Source organism: Erpetoichthys calabaricus, chromosome 8 (assembly GCF_900747795.2).
Source record: "Erpetoichthys calabaricus chromosome 8, fErpCal1.3, whole genome shotgun sequence".
Lineage (NCBI taxonomy): Eukaryota > Metazoa > Chordata > Cladistia > Polypteriformes > Polypteridae > Erpetoichthys > Erpetoichthys calabaricus.
Genome location: NC_041401.2, coordinates 165,196,422 through 165,216,732, shown reverse-complemented (window position 1 = coordinate 165,216,732; position 20,311 = coordinate 165,196,422). Strand labels below are relative to the sequence as shown.

Genomic DNA, 20,311 nt, shown 5'->3' with positions numbered 1-20,311 from the left:
TGGTTCAAGTGGGAAGCCACAATTCATCATCCTTCACTCTAGACACAGTCGCTCTACAGGATTCATTCATGGCTGCACATGACGAACATTATTGTTAGGAAAATTGATATTTTTACCCTGGCCTATTAATCATTATTTTTCATTTAAACAATGTGATATCAATTCTCAAAGTTTCAAGATTAATTTTGGGAATTTCTGTCTACCGTATACATTCACGTTTAAGGTCTCCAGCGAATAAGTCGGGGCTTGATTTTACCATATAATTTCCAGTATTTTAATGTCAGTCGTATAAGTCGAATGTGGAAAACTCGCGCTATTGGTCCAGCAGATTATGATATTTTAACATCCATCTGAGACAGTAACCACGGAGTACACTGCCTTTTTTTTTCCTATATATTATGCCCACGTGACCACACAGTAATACCCAAACTATTCCGAAGTGCACCGTTTTGTGTTTTTTCTATCTCACACCCTCAAACACCTTTATTGTAAGGGCATCCTTTATCTACGATGGAGCGTTCGATCAGAAGAAAATATGAAGCTAGTTTTAAAATTAAAAGTCGTTGAAGTGGTGAAAGAAAATTGGTATCTGCACCGCTGCAACAAAATTCAATGTGTCTGAGAAACTGGTGCGAGATTGAAGGGAGCAAGATGTAAAAAAAAAAATGTAAGTGTTATATTCTTGAGTGAGCGTATACGCGAGTATACACAGTAGCTCAATTACTATATGTATATTTTTTGCTTATCTTTGTTTTTTGGTGTCCAATCCAGTATATGTCGCTAATGTGCCTGTTGAAGCTTCTAAAGAAAAAGCACTTTGCTATTTAACTGGCACCTTCAACACTTAAATCAGATGTGTGGACTTCCTATGGATTCAATCAGTGCATTGGTAAAGAACAACTGAATAAAAACAAGGCCATATGTAAGCTGTGCAACTCAGAAGTTAAGTATTGTTACAACATAACAAATCTGAGAAATCATTTATGCCAACATCACCCATAAATGTAACCTCTGTCGACATCCAAATGAGTACAGACTAAACAATCCATACTGGAGACAGCGGACAGCTTTCATTTAATTCGCCTCATGCCCCCCCCAAAAAAATAAATAAATAAATAAAAACTGCTATAGATTCTGTTATCTGTAAAGATACGAGACCCTACACCATTGTTTAAAAAGAGGGCTTTCCACAAATTATACAGGTTATTGAACTGCAGTATGCTATACCAACCAGAAAGCAAATGAGTGTTAGTTATCGTACCTAGGCTTTATGCAGATCTTAAGCAAAGCATCACCACATCTCTCATGTCACCAAGTCTCTCTCCCTAACTTACGACAGCTGAACATCCAGGGCAGCAGAACTTTAAAACTGACAAGTGTTGCAAACAAGTGCGCTGCATACCAGTTACAGTGGGTGCAATCTTGCTGCCTATACAGTATGCAGAGCTGCTCAGATGACTATATGTTGTTCCAAAAACCTTTCTAGCATTTCCAAAGAATGTTTCATCACATGCCAACACACAAACTTGTGATTCATGTGGTCAAGTCCAAAAAATGTTGCTTGAGTTTAAGCATGTGGCTAGCTGTACTGCTATGGTGGAAAAAGTTTGCAACGTGCCTCACCCAGTCAAACAAGTGAGCTATTGTTGGAATTTTCAGAGGCGCCTGCGATACCAAAGTGAGCTTGGGCACAAAGCAGCCGACGTGGATATCTCCATAAGCTGCACCATACAAATCATATTAGTGGTGTTGTCAATCACAATGGCCAGTTCTTCTTCTTTTATGTTCCATTCATCCAATGCTGCTGTCAACAAGCATCAGCTCTAGATCCTCATTTTAAAATGCTTCCTTTTTATTTAAGGAGGAAGTTTAAAGACACATTTTCGAAAACTGATTAATGCGACTGTTACACGTGAGCAACTGAAGATATGTGTAACTTGTAGAATTAAAGAAAAACAAGTCTTTCCACCTACCTTTAATTTAGACTATTTCAAGATTATTTTAAAGGTCCAATAGGGGAATAAATTTGGCTAACAGTTTAGTATGAAGGGTGTCTACATGGAGATTCATAACACATGAACAGGTTACTGAAAAATTTACTTATTTTTTAAAAAGCAATTTCCTTCTCTTTATATTATTTGCAAGATGTTATAGAGGTTTTATAAAGGAGATGCCATTGCATTGTATTAAAATATATTATGTGTGGACTCAGATGTCACAATACATTACGTTAGTTATGGTGAATTTTGAGTGCTGTGAAGTTTTTTTCTTTTTTTATTAAAAAAACGAGCAATGATAGTATGTTCCACATCTTCCAAATAGTGATGTTAAATGTACATTACTGATCAAGTATTTCTTCTTAAATGTCAATCCAAGTTCACGCATACTGTACGTTATGAAGTCACTATGTAGACACCCTTCAAATAAAGTGTCACTGAAATTTGTCACATTATATTAATGTTCTTTGGTTAAGTAATCTCTATATATAAAAAAAACATCAAATATATTAATGCACGCTAATTAAGTCAAGATAAAATCGATGTCAAATTGAATCGGGACATTGTGTTTCGAATTGGGACATTAGTGCCAATACCCAGCCCTAATCATTGTCAAACCTGCTGATGACAGCCGTGGTAGGTCCAATTTCTAACAAGAATGAGCATTCTTATCTGGATAAAGTGGAGAGTCTGTCACACTGGTGTCAGGAAAACAGCCTACTCCTGAAAATCAGCACACAAGGGAGCCGATTGTGAAGAAAACGGCAGAAGCACTACCACAACCTCAGTATTAACAACACTCAGGTGGACATTTTCAGTTACCTTGGTGTCCATATCATAGAGGACCTGGCCTGGCCTAAGGACACTGACACCCTGATGAAGAAAACACATCGGCTTACCACCACAGATGTCTCATGGATTTTAGGCTACCCTTCCAATTATTAAAGAACTTCAACATAACTACCATCAAAAATATCCTGACATGATATATTACTTCTTGATTTAAGAACATCACTCAACAAGAGTGTAAGTCTCTGCAGAGAATGGGGTGGTTAGCTGAACACATAACAGGGTGTGTACTCTCTAACTACCAGGACATCTCCGCCAAGCGATGTCAGACCAGGGCAATAAAAATTAAGAGTGATCCTAGCCATCCCAACAAGGCCTCTTCTCTCTCTGCTGCAGTCAAGAAAAGGTTTCTGTTGCCTGAAGACCAGTTCAGAAACACTGAGGAGGAGTCTAACTCTCTTATATTAATTAATTTATTATCAATCACATTTTATAACTCTACGACAATGCATTCCATTGCATTCATTTAACATGCTTCTTAAATTTGCTGTCTTAAAGTTTAACTACTAAACATTTCACTCCATATGCCTATCTTGTATGTGACAAAATTTGACTTTGAAATGGATGAGAATTAAAGCAGAAAGTGTCTCATCTTACTTAGTTTAGCAATAATGAAACCACACTTACCTAGATCTCTGACAATTTCCTTGACCATGAACTTAAGCATGCCCCTGCTATGCTCTGGATGCAAAAAAGACAGGAACTCTTCTTCATTTAAAAGCTGGTCAGCAGGGGGATTATCAGCCTGAAACCATCGGTCTTTCAGATTCTCGAGCACCTCTTGAGCTAAATTTAACAAACATAGAAGTAGTTAAATATTGTCCTGGCTAAATAAATTGAAAACAACAATAATAAATAAGAGGTCTGTAAAAACAGTACAGGAATGTGGCATAAGTAATAAAAAGCCTAAAAATGGTTTGAGAACACACTAAAGTTAAACATACTTTCTTCATCAATCTTTAGATCTTCATTGTTTTTCACCTTTTCTGCAATTTCCTTTTCATTGAATCCTTTGCTTGCCAGAAACTTTATTCGATATTCATCCCAAGTAACATGACCTATAAAGTATAAAAAAAAACATGTGAACACAATTAAGAAGAAAAAAAAAAAAAAAAAAAGAAAAATCTACATTTATGAACGCATCCATTATCATAAATCCTGTGTTAAGGACCTAGTCAATGAAGAACAGATATTAAACAACTAATCATAAAAGGTATGAACAACAAGCAATACTTTAAATTTCTGTAAGAGACTTAAGATACAAAATGCTTACAGAAATTTTGCACAGTTGCAATATTTCTCTGGTTTGTTGGGTCAGTATCTCAGACTTTCTGATTTTTAAATGATAAAACTCTCAGCTTACAATACTTTTAGTGGATAGTTGTTATTCATGGTGGTAGTTTGAAATGTACAATTAAAAAAAAATATACAACTCAAAGTCCTTTAAAGTAGGTTGTTAGAATTGAAGAAAAAAGTGAAATGACCTGTAAAGGTCTAAGTAAAGCACTGAGTGGCAGCAATGTTCAAGTCATCAAACACATTTTCTACTTAATTCTGCTATACTCTTCAGGCCTGTGACCTGGATACTCATGAACATCTATCAACTTGTTCCTTATCTACTCCAGTGCAGCCTGCTGGAGTGCTTCAGGTTACGGTCATGCTGAAGGTGAAATTTCACCCTAGTTTCAACTTTCTCACAGATGAAAGTAGATTTTCCTCAAAGACTTCACAACACTATACTTTCCCCTTTTATCCTGAAAAAACATTTTTGCAAGGGGTCTGTATTAAAAGTATAAAATAGTCTTTAAAATTCGAAACTTGTTAAAAATAACGAAGACACATAGACGATTAGTTTGCTGATCAGAAATGGTTCCTTCGTTTAGATAGTTAGTAGTGTGTGCCGTCTTTCTCCTCAGTTTATTGCAGTGTTTCTTAACTTGTAAGTCGCAAAACATATGTGGGTGCTTGGACACCTGAGATGGGTCATCCGTTTAAGTTATTATATTTAAAAAAAAAAAAAAAAAATTTAAATCAAAATCAGCCATCACTTTACTGTTTTATGGGGCTACTTATGGTAGATTTCAGTTCTGCATCTGATCACACTAAGAAAATGGTGAAAATTATTATTTAAAATTTAGGCTAAATATCTGTAACTAGCCACGCCGCATAATTATTTATTGATGGGTGAACACTTCCCGAAAGACACAGTTGTCCAAATGGGGTGGGTTTGAGGATACGACTGTGAGTGAATGAAAAGATGGAATTCTCTAAACAGCAACATACAATTGTCCGTGACTGAAAACTGGTTTTGGCAGATACAGACATATCTTTTTGAAAGTTTGTCCCTGCGCCTTATTAATTGTCATTGCAAAGGCCAATTTAACAGGAAATTATCTGTGTGTAAAAGGAAAAGGCAAATTTGAATCTGATGGGGTCAGGGAAATCCAGGGAATAAGGACAGTTTATGAGGTAGCAGCTATGATAGTTTTATACTCCAGTACATTGCGGTGAATGCTGGTAACAGTCAGTCTAGTGCCATTACAGAGACTTCTTGCTGGCATGAGGTTTCTGAGAAGCATGACGACTGAACCAATTTTAATTTTGAGTTTATGCGGAGGCATGCCAGTGGGAGTAAGACTGCTAAGAAATTCTTTGAGGAATGAAGGACGTTCTCGGAAGCGAATGTATTTGGGACATCGCCACAATTTCTGCCTCGCCACCATAAACTCTGGAAGTATTCATGTAGTCAGCGCATTGTTGAGCAGACTGTATGACTATGCTTCCGTGACTAAGAACAACGGACAGCATGTCGCCGAAGTTATCACAATGTTGGCAAACAAAGGTTACAGCCATGTTGCGAAGTTCGAGAGCAACATTTTCGTCAATGACATTTTTCCAGAAATATCCGACTGATAGAAAGTAACAGTTACCTGATGCAGGAATTTGTATAACCTTGAAAGAAGAGTTGTTTCCATGAAATACATGTGAAGCGGTGGCCATGTCAGGAAAATGAACAGTCAACCGTGGCTCAGAGGTGCATGTGGACTGTAGCACAGACCAAAGCGACTCAGGATGTGTTTAATGAGGAGCTGGGGGCGGGCACATGAGCAGGCAGTGCGCATGCCTCAAGAGTGAGGGTGGACATGGGAGGAGGGGTAGAGTTGGTGGGTGGGGCTCTGTCGTGCGTATCCCATGACGCGGGAGGAGGGTTAGACTTGGCGGGCGGGGCTCTGTTGTGCGTACCCCATGCGCACTGCCTGCTCATACCTTGAGAGCGAGGGTGGACGCAGGAGTAGGGTTTGAGTTGGCGGACAGAGCTACTGTCGTGCGTGTGTGTGTGCGTACCCCATGGTCGGGCGACTTGGTTTTATATATATATTTTTTTGGTCTCAATGACAACAGAATCTCTCTAGCATTATTTCTTTATTACTTCTTGTCATTTGTAGTAACAGCCAAGAAAAACTTGTAATCTCATGTTATTATGGAGATAGGAGAACAGAGACAGTGAAGTTCCGGACACAATAGTCTTCAAGGAGACCAAAACTGAACAAAAATCAAGCAGTATCAAAATGTACACTCATTAATGCCGATAAAATACCCCAGAAATACAGCATCATCATCATAGTTGAACAACCAACAAATAGAGAGACAGTTTATCAATTCAAAACATGATTTTGTTGGTGCGTACTCCCCAACTCTTCACAAGATAATTTTCTGAAGTTGTTTATTTATCAACATTTTAGCCAAAATCCATGCATTTAGGACGTTGTGGGCATATGACTGGATATCTGATATATGGATTATATGACGAGTAAATTGAGATTTTTGTTTTTCCATGTATATTGGAATATTGGTTCCTGTTAGTTAGTACTGGCAGCTATTGAGGTCTACTGTGTCAGGAAATTCATTGTGTCTGTTGTCCATAAAAACATGAAATCAAACATTTTTCATATATCACTACAAATGCAGGGTAGGTAACAGGTTAAAAAAAATCACTTTTAGGTGAAGCATTCATTAGGATTTATCAACGAATAATAGAGGTTTCCAAAGAGTAGTTACACAGCTATATATGCTATAGAAATGGCCTGATCCACACAAGGCCTTAGTGGTGGAATACACTTTCTACCACATTGATATTATAGGTGGACTACAGAATTAAAAAAAAAAAAAAAAGAACAGAATTTTGTTATGTAAATAGACACTTTATTCAGTTTCAAAACAATTCTTTAAAGAATGAATAGAGTTAACAGTTTCATGCTGCTCAATATTGTCTATGTACTCTCAGAACAACTCCTGAAAATGTGTTAGTCCTATTCACTTTGGTATAGTATTTAAAATGTTTAATCAGAATATAAAAATTATTGGTGTACATATTTCTTCATGAATTTATGTTTCTAGGGTTTATTAAATGTTTTTTTATTGTCATATCAAATAATTTTCCTACACCTCTACATTTACCGAGTAACAACAACGTGCTGTTCCACCAAAGTGGAAGGTTTTTATTTGCCGTGTCTCATTATACTGTTTAATCACATCATATTAGTAAATAAGGCATTATCTTAAACAGTTTACCCAAGCTTTTAAATAAAAAAAAAAAACATATGCAATGAGTTCATTCTTATTATATGAGGGTAAATCAAAAAGTAATGTCAATTTGAAAATTACAAAGCAACTGCAATGGTTAGAAGCCAACGCAAGACAAAACATTCTTAATGACTTATGGGTAGTTTGAACACACAGTGAAGTGCTCTGCCATTAGTCTGTCTGAAGCCAAGGTCAAATGAACATGAACACTCTGTGGGTGTAAGAGCCATTTGTATAATATGTAAATATCTGCAATAAAGTGTAAGTATTAGTTGATTAATCATTCCTTTGTGTATAATAAGTAGGTGCTCCATTAGTCTGTCCTGCTTCTAGCTTTTAATTCTGTAAAGGGGTTCGGGTCAGATGCTTGCTTTCGAACAGGACATGAAGCTACAGTTTTTTGACCGTTTTGGTTGGATATAATTACATAGGTTTCAAGTAAAGGAAATATTTTTAGAAATAGGTTTGGACAATTTTAATAAGTTTATTATGTTAATTTTTTTTTTTCCCCTACCTAACTGGAGTTTTTTTTTTTCCCTGTCCTTCAGGCCATCCAACCTTGCCTTTCTCTGTTACATACTGTATAATATTGTTGCCTAATCTTGTGTGTTTATATTTTATATATTAACTTTTTTATTTAATCTTGTAAAGCACTTTGGGCTACATTGTTTGTATGAAAATGTGTTATACAAATAAATGTTGCTGTTGTGGTTTAATTTACCTGTGTTTTCTGAACATACTTATTTCAGTGCAGGTTTGTTGGGAGTCAAGAGCCTATCAAGGCAACACTGTGACTATGGCAGTGGCCTACCATGGCTGGGGAACCAGTCCAGTGCTGAGCATACATCATGTACCCAGTCGCATAAAGCCAATTCACCTAATACATTAAAGTAGTCACATAAAAAGCAAGCTCCCAAAGCATGTACTGTATTTAGTTCAATAAAGGGCATTCTCAAGGACAATTATAAACCTTACCATCACCATCAGGATCAACAGCTCTGAAACTCAGCTTGTTCTCTTTAACTGCTTGTTGGAAATGCTCTTCTGTCTTCTCCATAATCCATCGCTGCATCTCTTTTGCACTCACACTTTTATCTCTATTGATATCCACTCTGCAGACAATAATTAAAAGTTAAAGCAGAATCAGGAACTTTCCAGCACCGTCCACTTTAAAATGATCCTGAAAGGATTAGATGTTAAATCAAAACCAGTTGTTTACTTCTGTGAAGGCAAGCTTTAAAACAAATATGGGTATATATATTTAAGAATCCATCTTTAAACCTCACTTTAGGAAACAAAAAGTGCATGTAGGGTGGCACGGTGGCGCAGTGGGTAGCGCTGCTGCCTCGCAGTTAGGAGACCTGGGTTCGCTTCCTGGGTCCTCCCTGCGTGGAGTTTGCATGTTCTCCCTGTGTCTGCGTGGGTTTTCTCCGGGTGCTCCGGTTTCCTCCCACAGTCCAAAGACATGAAGGTTAGGTGCATTGACGATTCTAAATTGTCCCTAGTGTGTGCTTGGTGTGTGTGTGTGCTGCGGTGGGCTGGCGCCCTGCCTAGGGTTTGTTTCCTGCCTTGTGCCCTGTATTGGCTGGGATTGGCTCCAGCAGACCCCGGTGACCCTATAGTTAGGATATAGCGGGTTGGATAATGGATGGCTGGAAAAAGTGCATGTTACTCTCATTTCTTGGGTTTTCGGTGTGCTATATGCTGTTAAATCTAATCTCACCTATCCTCATCTTTTCATGCATCAGCTGAAAAATATGCAATGCAACTTGTTAGCTCCCTCCAGTGCAGATTATAACCTTCTGACATAAGCATCAGCAAACTGTAGCCTGCATAACTTAGTATTTTTTTTTTTATTGGTTTTTGTGTCATTTCTTCCTCACTTTTCTCTTGAACAATGCAATGTTACCTACTACTATTTACTTTCCCTTCATGGCTGCATTCATTTAAGGTATCACTGTAAAATACGAGCTCCAGCAGACCCCCTGTAGTTTGGATATAGCGGGTTGGATAATGGATGGATGGATGTAAAATACGAGTTACACTTGAACACCCCTTACCATGAACAGCTCACCTAGAAAATACAGCCAATTTAGGTTGTGCACTAGGCCTAGTGCAAGACTAGATTTTCATCATGTCAAAAACATGAAAAGACTGATACAACAGTGCTTTGAAAGACAAAAGCAAAGAATATAATTTAAGAAAATTTCAAGCAACAGTTTTAATACTCTGAAAACAATGGCACGTCTTCATTACCACATATGGAAGCACATACACCAGTGAACAGATTTTCTCATGGATGACATCTAGCCTCTCCGATGATCATCTACATGCTTTCTGTGGACTGCAGTGTCTGAATTAATCCCGGACATTAGCCACTTAGCTGTGCACACATCGAACTATCAGTGCTGTGACAGATCAACAAGTCTGGCCCTCAAAGGCGAGTTGAGTTTTATTATTGGCCCTTGGGGTAAAAAGTTTGTGGACAAGAGGACACATGTGAATAAGAACTGAACAAAACTGCAGCAGCAGAAGACAAAATGTGTGTCTACTCATTCTAAACATTTTGCTAAAACCTGTAATCAAGTCTAACCGTATTAGACTTATTGCAGTCGACAATACTTAAAATGAAAAAACAAAATGGATATTTTTAGAAAAAAAAACAAAAAACACACTTAAAAAAATCTATAAATGAATGGGTAAAACATAACTGAAGTTTAACATGTAGCATATGAAATCAAAGAAATACAACTTCCGATTGTGATCTGTTAAAAACTATGACGCATCTTCCAACCCTTTCACTCAGATTTAAGGATTTTTTTTCTCCACCAAAAAAAGAGGCAAGAGCCAAACCTGGAAGTGATGCCAGTCTACTGCAGGAAAGCTCAAGACATACATTCACACAGTACCAACACTGAGTTGCCAATTAACCTCAAAAGCATGAGTCGGAGTTAAGAGAAGTAGCAAAAGTGCCTGGAAAAATTTATGTACGTAGACACAGGAAGAATTAACACTCTTTTGGGCTTCGAAATCAGCCCCTATATCTGGATGTGATGTAAACCACCACGGTATTTATAACAAAACACTGTGCCAGCTAAAATGTGCTATTTCTCAACAGAAAATCTGAAATCAAAGAAAAGACAACAAACAAGTAGCTTATGGATTCACTGCTACTGTTAATCATTAAATATCTGCAACAAAACAAGCACAGTAACCAAGACAATGGCACATATTAGGGAAGCATAGTAAAATAAAACGTGCAACCGAGTGTTCCACTAGTGCTCCTCATTCACTGCATAAATAATGCATTTCCTCTTTAATACCAACAGTATTAAATTATCACCTTGAAGTCGAGATTTATTTTTTGGTTAATGTTCAAACCCAGCGAAGTTCAAGTTGTTTGTCAGGAACACAGTTCAAGGTACAAGGTTTTTATTTAGTCATGTTTACACAAAACACATGAAATTTGTCTTCTTAGTTTCATGCAATAAACAGAACAGACAGAAACGAAGTAAAAACAAGTAGGAGACAAGGAAGGTTAAAACTTAAACAGAAATACAAAAACGTTGACATCATTTGAAAAACAGATTAAAACTACTTCTAGCAGTTTGATAGTACATTTTACCTAAAACAGATACACGATACAAAAGAAAAAACTCTATATAATTTATTATCTCTGATATTCCTTATGAAAAAGATGTATGGCACTTAACCAAAAGGAATTTCTGGAGCCATTTGTATGAGTTTTCTGTATTACACAAACATATACTGTAACTTTTATCTCATTTTAGTTAAACTATCAGTCAGTTCTGAAAAGCAAACAATCCACTTCCATGAGAATTAAAATAAGGTGGCATGGTGGCAGCATTGCTGCCTCCCAGCAAGACGATCAGGGTTCACATCCTGGGTGCTACCTGTGTGGAGTTTGCACATTCTACCCATGTCAGTAAGGATTTACTTTGGGTGCTCCCACAGTTCAAAGATCTGCAGGCTTGGTGGTGTCAAATCATTCCTAATGTGTGTGTGTGTATTCATCCTGCAGTGGGCTGGCACCCTGCTCGGAGATTGTTTCTGCAATGCACCTGCTGCTAGCTGGGACAGGTTCCAGCTTCCATGCGACCCTGTTCTGGATAAGCTTGTTTAGAAAATGGATGGAAGACCTTAGGTGTCGGAAGAACTGTGATGAATGATTATTTTTTTACTACTCTTTAGGAGTAAAAACAAATTTTAACTTGTGTGTAAGAATTTAAACTATTAGTATAATTAGGAAATTGTGTCTCAAGTTCATACTTAGCCCACTTCTCTAAGCTACATGGGGTTGGTTGCAGGATTGGCACTCCAGCCACTGTAAAAAGTTAAACAAATAAAAAATAAAAAAATACCTCACACTGTTCCAGTGTGGTGCTGAGGTGTAACTCGTTGCATGGCTGCACGCGGGTCTCAATCCGGGTGGTTCGTTGTGTGGTGGGTATAGCAACACTCTGTATCAGCGCATGCTCCCAACCTAAACTACATGTATTCATTATACTTTTCACTGTAAATTAAACACAGTGAAAATGGTTTATGGTGTGAAGCATCTACCCTAAAATCAAATTGAAGACATGGTGCTGGTACTCTGTAAGACACATGCCATTCAAATTTTAATATCACTCATTGGCAACATATATGAAGGAGCCACTTTTTCTGCTGCCATTGAAGAATATCACAAAATGCACAACTTTGTGGTGTGAACATAGCTACTTAGACAGTGGAATGCTTACTGTGTAAATCGTGTTAAGAAAGTAGGTGTTTAACCATACATATTAAATCGTATTTCTACTTAAAAGCTGAAAAAGATGATTTCTACCTAATCAATTTAGTCATGTGTTTAACAGCACATGGTCATTGCCTGTCACAAACACTACCAGCAAAAAGGACAACTGAAAAATATTTAATTACGATGATCCTGTAAATTCTCACTAATAAAGGCCTAGAAAGATGGCAACATAATGCAAAGAAATATGACGCAATATGCAAGTAACAATTTCATTGTACTCAGTCAGTACACATGACAATAATGACCCTAAGACCTAATTTTTTCGAAAACAATATGAAGTTGTAACTTTTCAGTTCTTGATAGGTTACTCAGCACTACTCTGCTGTAGCTCAAGGTATTTAAAATGTGGAACCAGTGATAAATGATCATAGCAAGGGCTTAAAACACAAACACACACACATACACAACACATGGCAGGGTTGTATATTAGCCAAAAATTGAAATGGAATGCTCACATAAAAAATATTGTTTTTTATGTTTCTGCTGCTGTATACATCTATATTTTCCCTTGGGATTAATAAAGGTTATCTAATTCAATATTCAAACACATTAAAAATTCTGGGTCCTGCATACATGTTTTACATGTGCTGTGCTGTGCTGTTTTACATTTATTTACATTTTTTGCCAACAGTGCAGCTCTAAAGAATAAAGTGAGTGCATCTTGTATACTATTGCTTAAAAGACACTTGTGAAAACTGCAACTTCAGACTGAAAACAATCTTTCACTGAAGTGGGATTCTAGGTGCATACAGAGTGGCATACTCCAAGGGAAAGTGGAATGGGTCACCCTTCATATGTCCTCTTTCTACATGTAATGCACAGAAGAAACCCAGACCAGAAGTGGGTACAACTGCTCAAAACACTTTAAACATAGTCAAATTGATTTTACTCTTTTTCCCAGGTATGCTATTTTTTTCTCTCACAAAAGTAGAAGTTGTAATGACCCTCCAAATTTCTCTGTTATATATATTTAGGCCCTAATAGTTGTAGCATGCTTTAGAAATAGAACAACTGAATTTACTATATGTTGCATTGTAATGAATTTCAACCATCTCCTCCTTATTGTACTTTTTCAGCAGAAATAATTCATGAACATAACATACAACATATGTTGAAATACTGTTTACAGTTTAGATTAAAAAAACAAGCTATAGCTATATATATATATATATATATATATATATATATATATATATATATATGGCATCTTAGAGTAGCAAAATGATCCTAACTTAATTAAATTTTCCTAATTTAGGAAGCTACTCCTAACTTCACCAGGATTTAGGAGAACTCATGAGCTGACCTAACTCGCTAGGAGCTGCCAGAAGATGACATTGCTATTTCAGGAAGGGCTGAATGTTTTAGAAATACTAGACAACAAGGAACTTGTAAAAAGGTATTGATTTGACAGAGTTGGAATAATATTCGTAACAAATGTTACACAATGTGTAATCTCTCCATCTATGTGAAGAAGCCATGCACTGTTTGTCAAAAAATGTTACATGTAAACTGCAGCTTTGCAATAATGATGATCTGCATACAGTATGTCACAACCAACAATTTCTCGAATGTGGCACAAAACTTTGAACCCTCTAGCAACACAGGAGGTTACACGCAGATCTACACATTTCTCCACCACTTTATGTGGGGTAATATTATAGCAAGCTGTATTCATGCAAATTGGCGTGCATAAAAAGATCACTGCCCTAAGTGTGGATAAGCACACTTATGTGAATTGTAAGCGATATCAAGAGTATTAATACACAGGTGGCCATGAATGCATACTCTGTTGTAATGTGGGATTGGCAGCAAAATGTCACACAGATTCGCCTAGCTTGCCATTCCATGAACCACTGGAACATTCCACATTACAATTTACAAGCCCAGAAGGGATCAAGAGGGCAAGTGCAGACTGCTGGAGCATTGGATAAATACAGCCTCTCTGAAGACAATGAGGGAATCATGGAGAGAGGCACAGGTAGACTAGAGTACACTGGAAGAGTGAACATGACTTACAGCCATGACTACTTTCAGTACACAAGGCACTTTCCAGGGCCATAAGGATGGGGAGGTAATTCTTCTGGAAGTACAACTGTGGATCATTTATTGCTAAATAAACATGCCTGTTATTGGGCTTTACTCCCATTTGGTTTGTGTGTGTATATTTGTCTCAAGCCATTCCATTTTGGTGTTCATTACAGTATTTTTTATGATATTGCTGCAAAGTGGCAACAATTACATGCAGCACAGTGCAATATTCTACCTTACTATCTTTTCCTTTTAATATCTACATACTTCTCATGTCCTATTCAAAGGCAGGATAAATTCTTATTCTTGTCCAACTTTTAGTGAAAATCCTAGGATAAAAATTCTTATCCTAGTTTGACTTTTACTGCAATTCCAAAGAGCAATTATGAGATGCTTGATAAATATTGGCACTGATGTCATTACTATACTGATTTTTATGAAACGAATGAATGTCAAGATACAACTGAGACTTGGAGACTGTTCAGATAAGGAACGGATGTATTGTAACTTTGCGGGTTTATGGATGCTGCTGGTCCTGTGTACTCAAACAATGGCAAAAAATATATATTTTAGAAGCATTCCAACTTTTACCAAAAGGAGATTAAAAAAATACATACTTGGTGAAGATTTCAATTAGTTTATGTCGATTCTTCCTGGGTTCTGAGTCTTCGTCAAATTCCTCCATCTCTTTGCCAAGGAATACCTCTTGATGGAAATCTTTATTTAAGTGACCATCCATCTCCATTTTGACACCATTTAAATGATCTGGTGGAAGGATTTCATTTTCCTCTTTGCTGTCTGGTGACTTTTCTTTTAGGGCGGACATGTTGGCTGGCCTTGCATGAACATCCAGCATTACAAAGATAAGGAAAAGCAGCAAATTGGCTGACCCCAGTCTGTGAAGCAGTACCGAAATCATGGTTACTGCTATGAGGTAACAGAGGAATTCAACTCCTGAGGGGGGAAAAAAATAGAATTATGGAAACAATGTCTTATACAAAGCATTTTGCAACTTTACTTACAGGACATCTAGAAACGAATCTTTCTCACCATTCAATTCATAACCCATACTCGTCAGTTTGATGAATACCTTTTAAGAAACGCTAAAAATAAAAGAATCAAAAACATCTAGTATGGAATTGTAAAATGCGAGTAGATGTGACCGTTGCTAAGACACAACATGATGCGAACATTAAGGGATATGCAAGGCGCCTGAACTGATCCCACGTCCTACATCAGGAAAGTTTGACAAATAATGTGCGACTCAAAAATGTCTTCCTACTATATGCTAAAGACCTATTAATGTCCAGTGTGTTCACTTAATCATATTTAACCCATGGATAAACCGTTGATTATTTCCGAATGAAAGTTGCGACAGGATCGGTGTCTTTCGTAAACCAAACTTCTGTGATAGTTGTCTACTGATAACAGTGTCTGCTAAAGATGAAATAGACGTAGTATCACTTCGACGTAACGTAATTTGAAACCGTTGTTACACACGGCCTCGGTTATCGTGATATTCTTCTGCTAAGCCCTTTTTTTTCCCCTTGCCCTGACAAACGCTCGGAAAAAAATCAATTAGAAAAGCGTACTAACGGGGCTGCGGAACCGCAAGCGTTAGCGTTACCATCACATGTAAAGCGGGCTTGAGATGTCAGCTCCCAGAATGACTAACAAAATCCAGGATAATCATTCCATACCTCTAAGAGGTGAGCTCTACAGCTATACTAGTGGTAACAACATCAATGAAGTCCATATGTCGTCTATACGTATGTCTACTGTACTTTGACAGTTAAGAAGAATCACTTGTAGAAGAAGCCCGCTTGTCATTTTCTAAAATGATACAATTTGAGGCTTTTTTTGCACAAAAACAAGGCCAACAAGAAGCCTTTGCCCATAAAGCAATAAACAGCGACCATTCACTCGTTTGCAGCTTACCTTCAAGTCCGGGTTGCTAAGCCGACACTTCAGCAGAGGCCATTAAGACTTCTGATACGATCTGTACACGTGGCTCGGCTTTGAACTCGTTCAGCCCTTCCCTCCCACTCTAATTAAAAACACAACCAGCTTCCTGACAGTTGGATACAATAACACTCAAAGTAGGGGAGTTCAAGGAAGAGGAACAAGGGATGAACTGGGGACGTGTAAAAAGCGCGCGACCTCTGCAGGCGTGGCGGTCCGCTGTCAATGACTAATGTTGGCCCTAATGGCGACCTGTACAACTAACTCGCTAAACGCATGCGCAAACTCGGTATCTACTGCGGATGGGCATTACTTGCAAAATACTTCATCCATCAAACAAGTGTAACAAAATTCCAGACTATTATTTGTTTATCGATTACCTTAATTCTTTCACGTACTCTATCACAAATATTAAAAATAGTACGGCAATTAAAGCATTAAATTTGTTATCCAAATATAAATTTAATACGTATACATACAATTTGTCCATGTTATGTATTACGATATTCCCCTGACATTGTCATTCTCTGAATATTTTGTATTATTTATATTTTGTTATGTTTTTGAATGATACAATGTATAAATGGAACATTTGATAATATTGTATTGAATAATTACAATGAAAAGTGTCGGCCCTCGAAGCTTCTGAAGTTTCTTTTTTTAACTGTGCCACAACATTAGAGAAAAAAAAACCCGAAGCTTCGAAAATAGTGACATCTGGTGGTTTACAGAAATCATTGCAGCTATGAACACAAGGCAGCCTGCGGAGGAAGCAGTTGCTTGTCTCATAGGTTCAATAAGGCAGGTGCACTAAAAGTCTAAAACGCTCTGTGTGTTCATTTTGATCTTATGTTATTAAAATTCTGCAATAAATGTACGTTAGTATGGGCGACAATTGTCTGCAATAAAATAATGTTTAAATGTGCTGTCCTAAAGATGTAATTTATTGTCATCACAGCAATCATCCACTTTAGATTAAATTAAATTAGATATGCTTTATTAATCCCATGGGGAAATTCACCTTAATAAAGGTTAAGTGTCTGCGTGTTCATCCAGTTGCTATGCCTTTGTCATTCCAGCAGATGGGACACCACAAACATTATAGTAATAAAATGTTGTGCACTTGTCATTCCAACAGATGGTGCATCATAAATACTTACACTGGCATAGAATAGACATGTGAAAAGACAATTTCCCCTCTGGGATTAATAAAGTATAAATATAAATATGCATTGCATTTGTAATTCCAACAGATGGCACATCATAAACATTTTAGTAAAGCATGTTATTACAAATTTTTGTGACGTGACATTTGTTGTATTTTTTTTTTCCTACATGCATTCCAAAATACATTCCAATAGATGGTGCACTGCAAGTGTTAACGCTGAGGTCTACACTGATTACTTAGATTTCAACCCATCTTAGACATGCAGTCCAGCTAGTGTTGAATATTGTTGCAATGTGCCAGTGTTCAAATGCACCGAGTGCCAGTGGATTCTCGCCGTTCACATCACTATCCAATGACAGCTCAGTGTTGCTACAGTAGTTTTAATCGTTAGGCGACTTGGCAGGCTTGCCGTTTTTATATGCTCTCCTGCAGCTGGCACTAAAGCTGCTTGTGTGTATGATGAGATGCTTAATAGTGCCAGTAACTCTTCCATAGGCTGATGTGACAATAGCAATGTAAAAAAAAGAAAATGCACCAGCAGACAGAGACGGTGTGCACCGACGAGAAACTACCGTACAATATAAGCCACCGGCTGATTCACAACTATGTGACAATTATTTTTTACGTCAGGGATGTTTGCTCTGAGGCAATGTAAACGATCAGAATTTTTTTTAAATTTTGGGGATATACTTCAATCATAATGTGAGTTTAGGAATGAGTCTTTTAAACTAAACACAGAAAAACAGGTTTAAAGACTGCGCCAACAATAGGCTAGAGAACTAATGGCACATTGGGAATTTGACCCGCAAATGGTGAAAGCCCAAGTGGACGATTTGTATTCGCTGCAATATAGCAGGCTTCACACTGATCTCCAGAACGTCACAGTAACTTGCACTAGTGACTGTAGTACCCCTCGGCATGTAGTGTTCGACAATAACTTGGGTGCACGAGTGGTTGCGAGGACAAGACAAAACCTTTTATTTTGCTGGAATCCAGGCACTTCCAGTCATTGAGAAGAGTGGAGACTACACTGAGAAATGACATGATCAGTTTTGTCAAGGTTTGTTCAATTTTCTAATAAATCCCATTTTCTAAATTTAGCTCGAGTCCCCTCTGCAGTTCCTAGTTGGTGGAATGGGACGCCCACCTCCATCCGTACTGCTGATTCCCTCAATGTGTTTAAGAAGAAATTGAAGACCCTACTATTCTATGAATATCTGTCGAATTGATCTTCTTCTTCTTCTTTCGGCTCCTCCTGTTAGTGGTCGCCACAGCGGATCATCTTCTTCCATATCTTCCTGTCCTCTGCATCTTGCTTTGTCACACCCATCACCTGCTTGTCCTCTCTCACCACATCCATAAACCTTCTCTTAGGCCTTCCTCTTTTCCTCTTCCCTGGCAGCTCTATCCTTAGCATCCTTCTCCCAATATACTGAGCATCTCTCCTCTACACATGTCTAAAACAACGCAATCTCACCTCTCTGACTTTGTCTCACAACCGTCCTACTTGAGATGACCCTCTAATGTCCTCATTTCTAATCCTGTCCATCCTCGTCACACCCAATACAAATCTTAGCATCTTTAACTCTGCTACCTCCAGCTCTGTCTCCTGCTTTCTGGTCAGTGCCACCGTCTCCAGCCCATATAACATAGCTGGTCTCACTACCGTCTTGTAGACCTTCCCTTTCACTCTTGCCGATACCCGTCTGTCACAAATTACTCCTGACACTCTTCTCCACCCATTCCACCCTGCCTGCACTCTCTTTTTCACCTCTCTTCCACAATCCCAATTACTCTGTAGTGTTGACCCCAAGTATTTAAACTCATCCAGCGTCGCCAACTGTTCTCCCTGCATCCTCACCATTCCACTGACCTCCCTCTCATTTACACACATGTATTCTGTCTTGTTCCTACTGACCTTCATTCCTCTTCTCTTCCTCGCCAGCCCACTGCAGGGCACACACACCAAGCACACACTAGGGACAATTTAGGATAACCAATGCACCTAACCTGCATGTCTTTGGACTGTGGGAGGAAACCGGAGTACCCAGAGGAAACCCACACAGACATGGGGAGAACATACAAACTCCAAACAGGGAGGACCCAGGAAGTGAACCACAGATCACAATGTCATCAGAAAATATCATAGTCCATGGGGACTCCTGTCTAATCTCATCTGTCAACCTGTTCATCACCATTGTAAATAAGAAAGGGGTCAGAGCCGATCCCTGATGTAATCCCACCTCCACCTCGAATGCATCCGTCACTCCTACCGCAGACCTCACCACAGTCACACTTCCCTCATACATATCCTGTACAACTCTTACGTACTTCTCTGTCACTCCCGACTTCCTCATACAATACAAAAACTCCTGTCGAGTCACCCTGTCATATGCTTTCTCCAGGTCCATAAAGACGCAATGCAACTCCTTCTGGCCCTCTCTCTACTTCTCCATCAACACCCTCAGAGAAAACATTGCATCTGTGGTGCTCTTTCTTGGCATAAAACATACTACTGCTCACTAACCATCACCTCCCTTCTTAACCTAGCTTCCACTACTCTTTCCCATAACTCCATGCTGTGGCTCATCAATTTTATCCCCCTTATTCTTAAATATCGACACCAGTACACTTCTTCTCCACTCCTCAGGCATCCTCTCACTTTCCAGGATGCCATTAAACAATCTGGTTAAAAACTCCACTGTCACCTCTCCTAAACACCTCCATGCTTCCATAGGTATGCCATCTGGACCAACGGCTTTTCCATTCTTCATCCTCTTCATAGCTGTCCTTACTTCTTCCTTGCTAATCTGTTGCACTTCCTGATTCACTATCTCCACATCATCCAACCTCTTCTCTCTCTCTTGTTCTCTTCATTCATCAGCCTCTCAAAGTACTCTTTCCATC

General features: G+C 38.2%; 1 protein-coding gene across 1 annotated transcript in view; it reads right to left on the bottom strand.

Moving 5' to 3' along the window:
• The window catches only part of sdf4 (stromal cell derived factor 4), a 25,193-nt gene extending 8,783 nt beyond the window's left edge, over positions 1-16,410 (bottom strand). Inside the window, exons 1-5 of the mRNA XM_028807719.2 lie at positions 16,213-16,410; positions 14,892-15,228; positions 8,406-8,542; positions 3,791-3,904; positions 3,474-3,632 (exon numbers count right to left, since the gene is read on the bottom strand). Coding sequence (XP_028663552.1) covers positions 3,474-3,632; positions 3,791-3,904; positions 8,406-8,542; positions 14,892-15,193 — 712 coding nt within the window. The 5' untranslated portion in view covers positions 15,194-15,228; positions 16,213-16,410. The remainder of the gene's footprint in view (positions 1-3,473; positions 3,633-3,790; positions 3,905-8,405; positions 8,543-14,891; positions 15,229-16,212) is intronic.
• Positions 16,411-20,311: the final 3,901 nt, after the last annotated feature.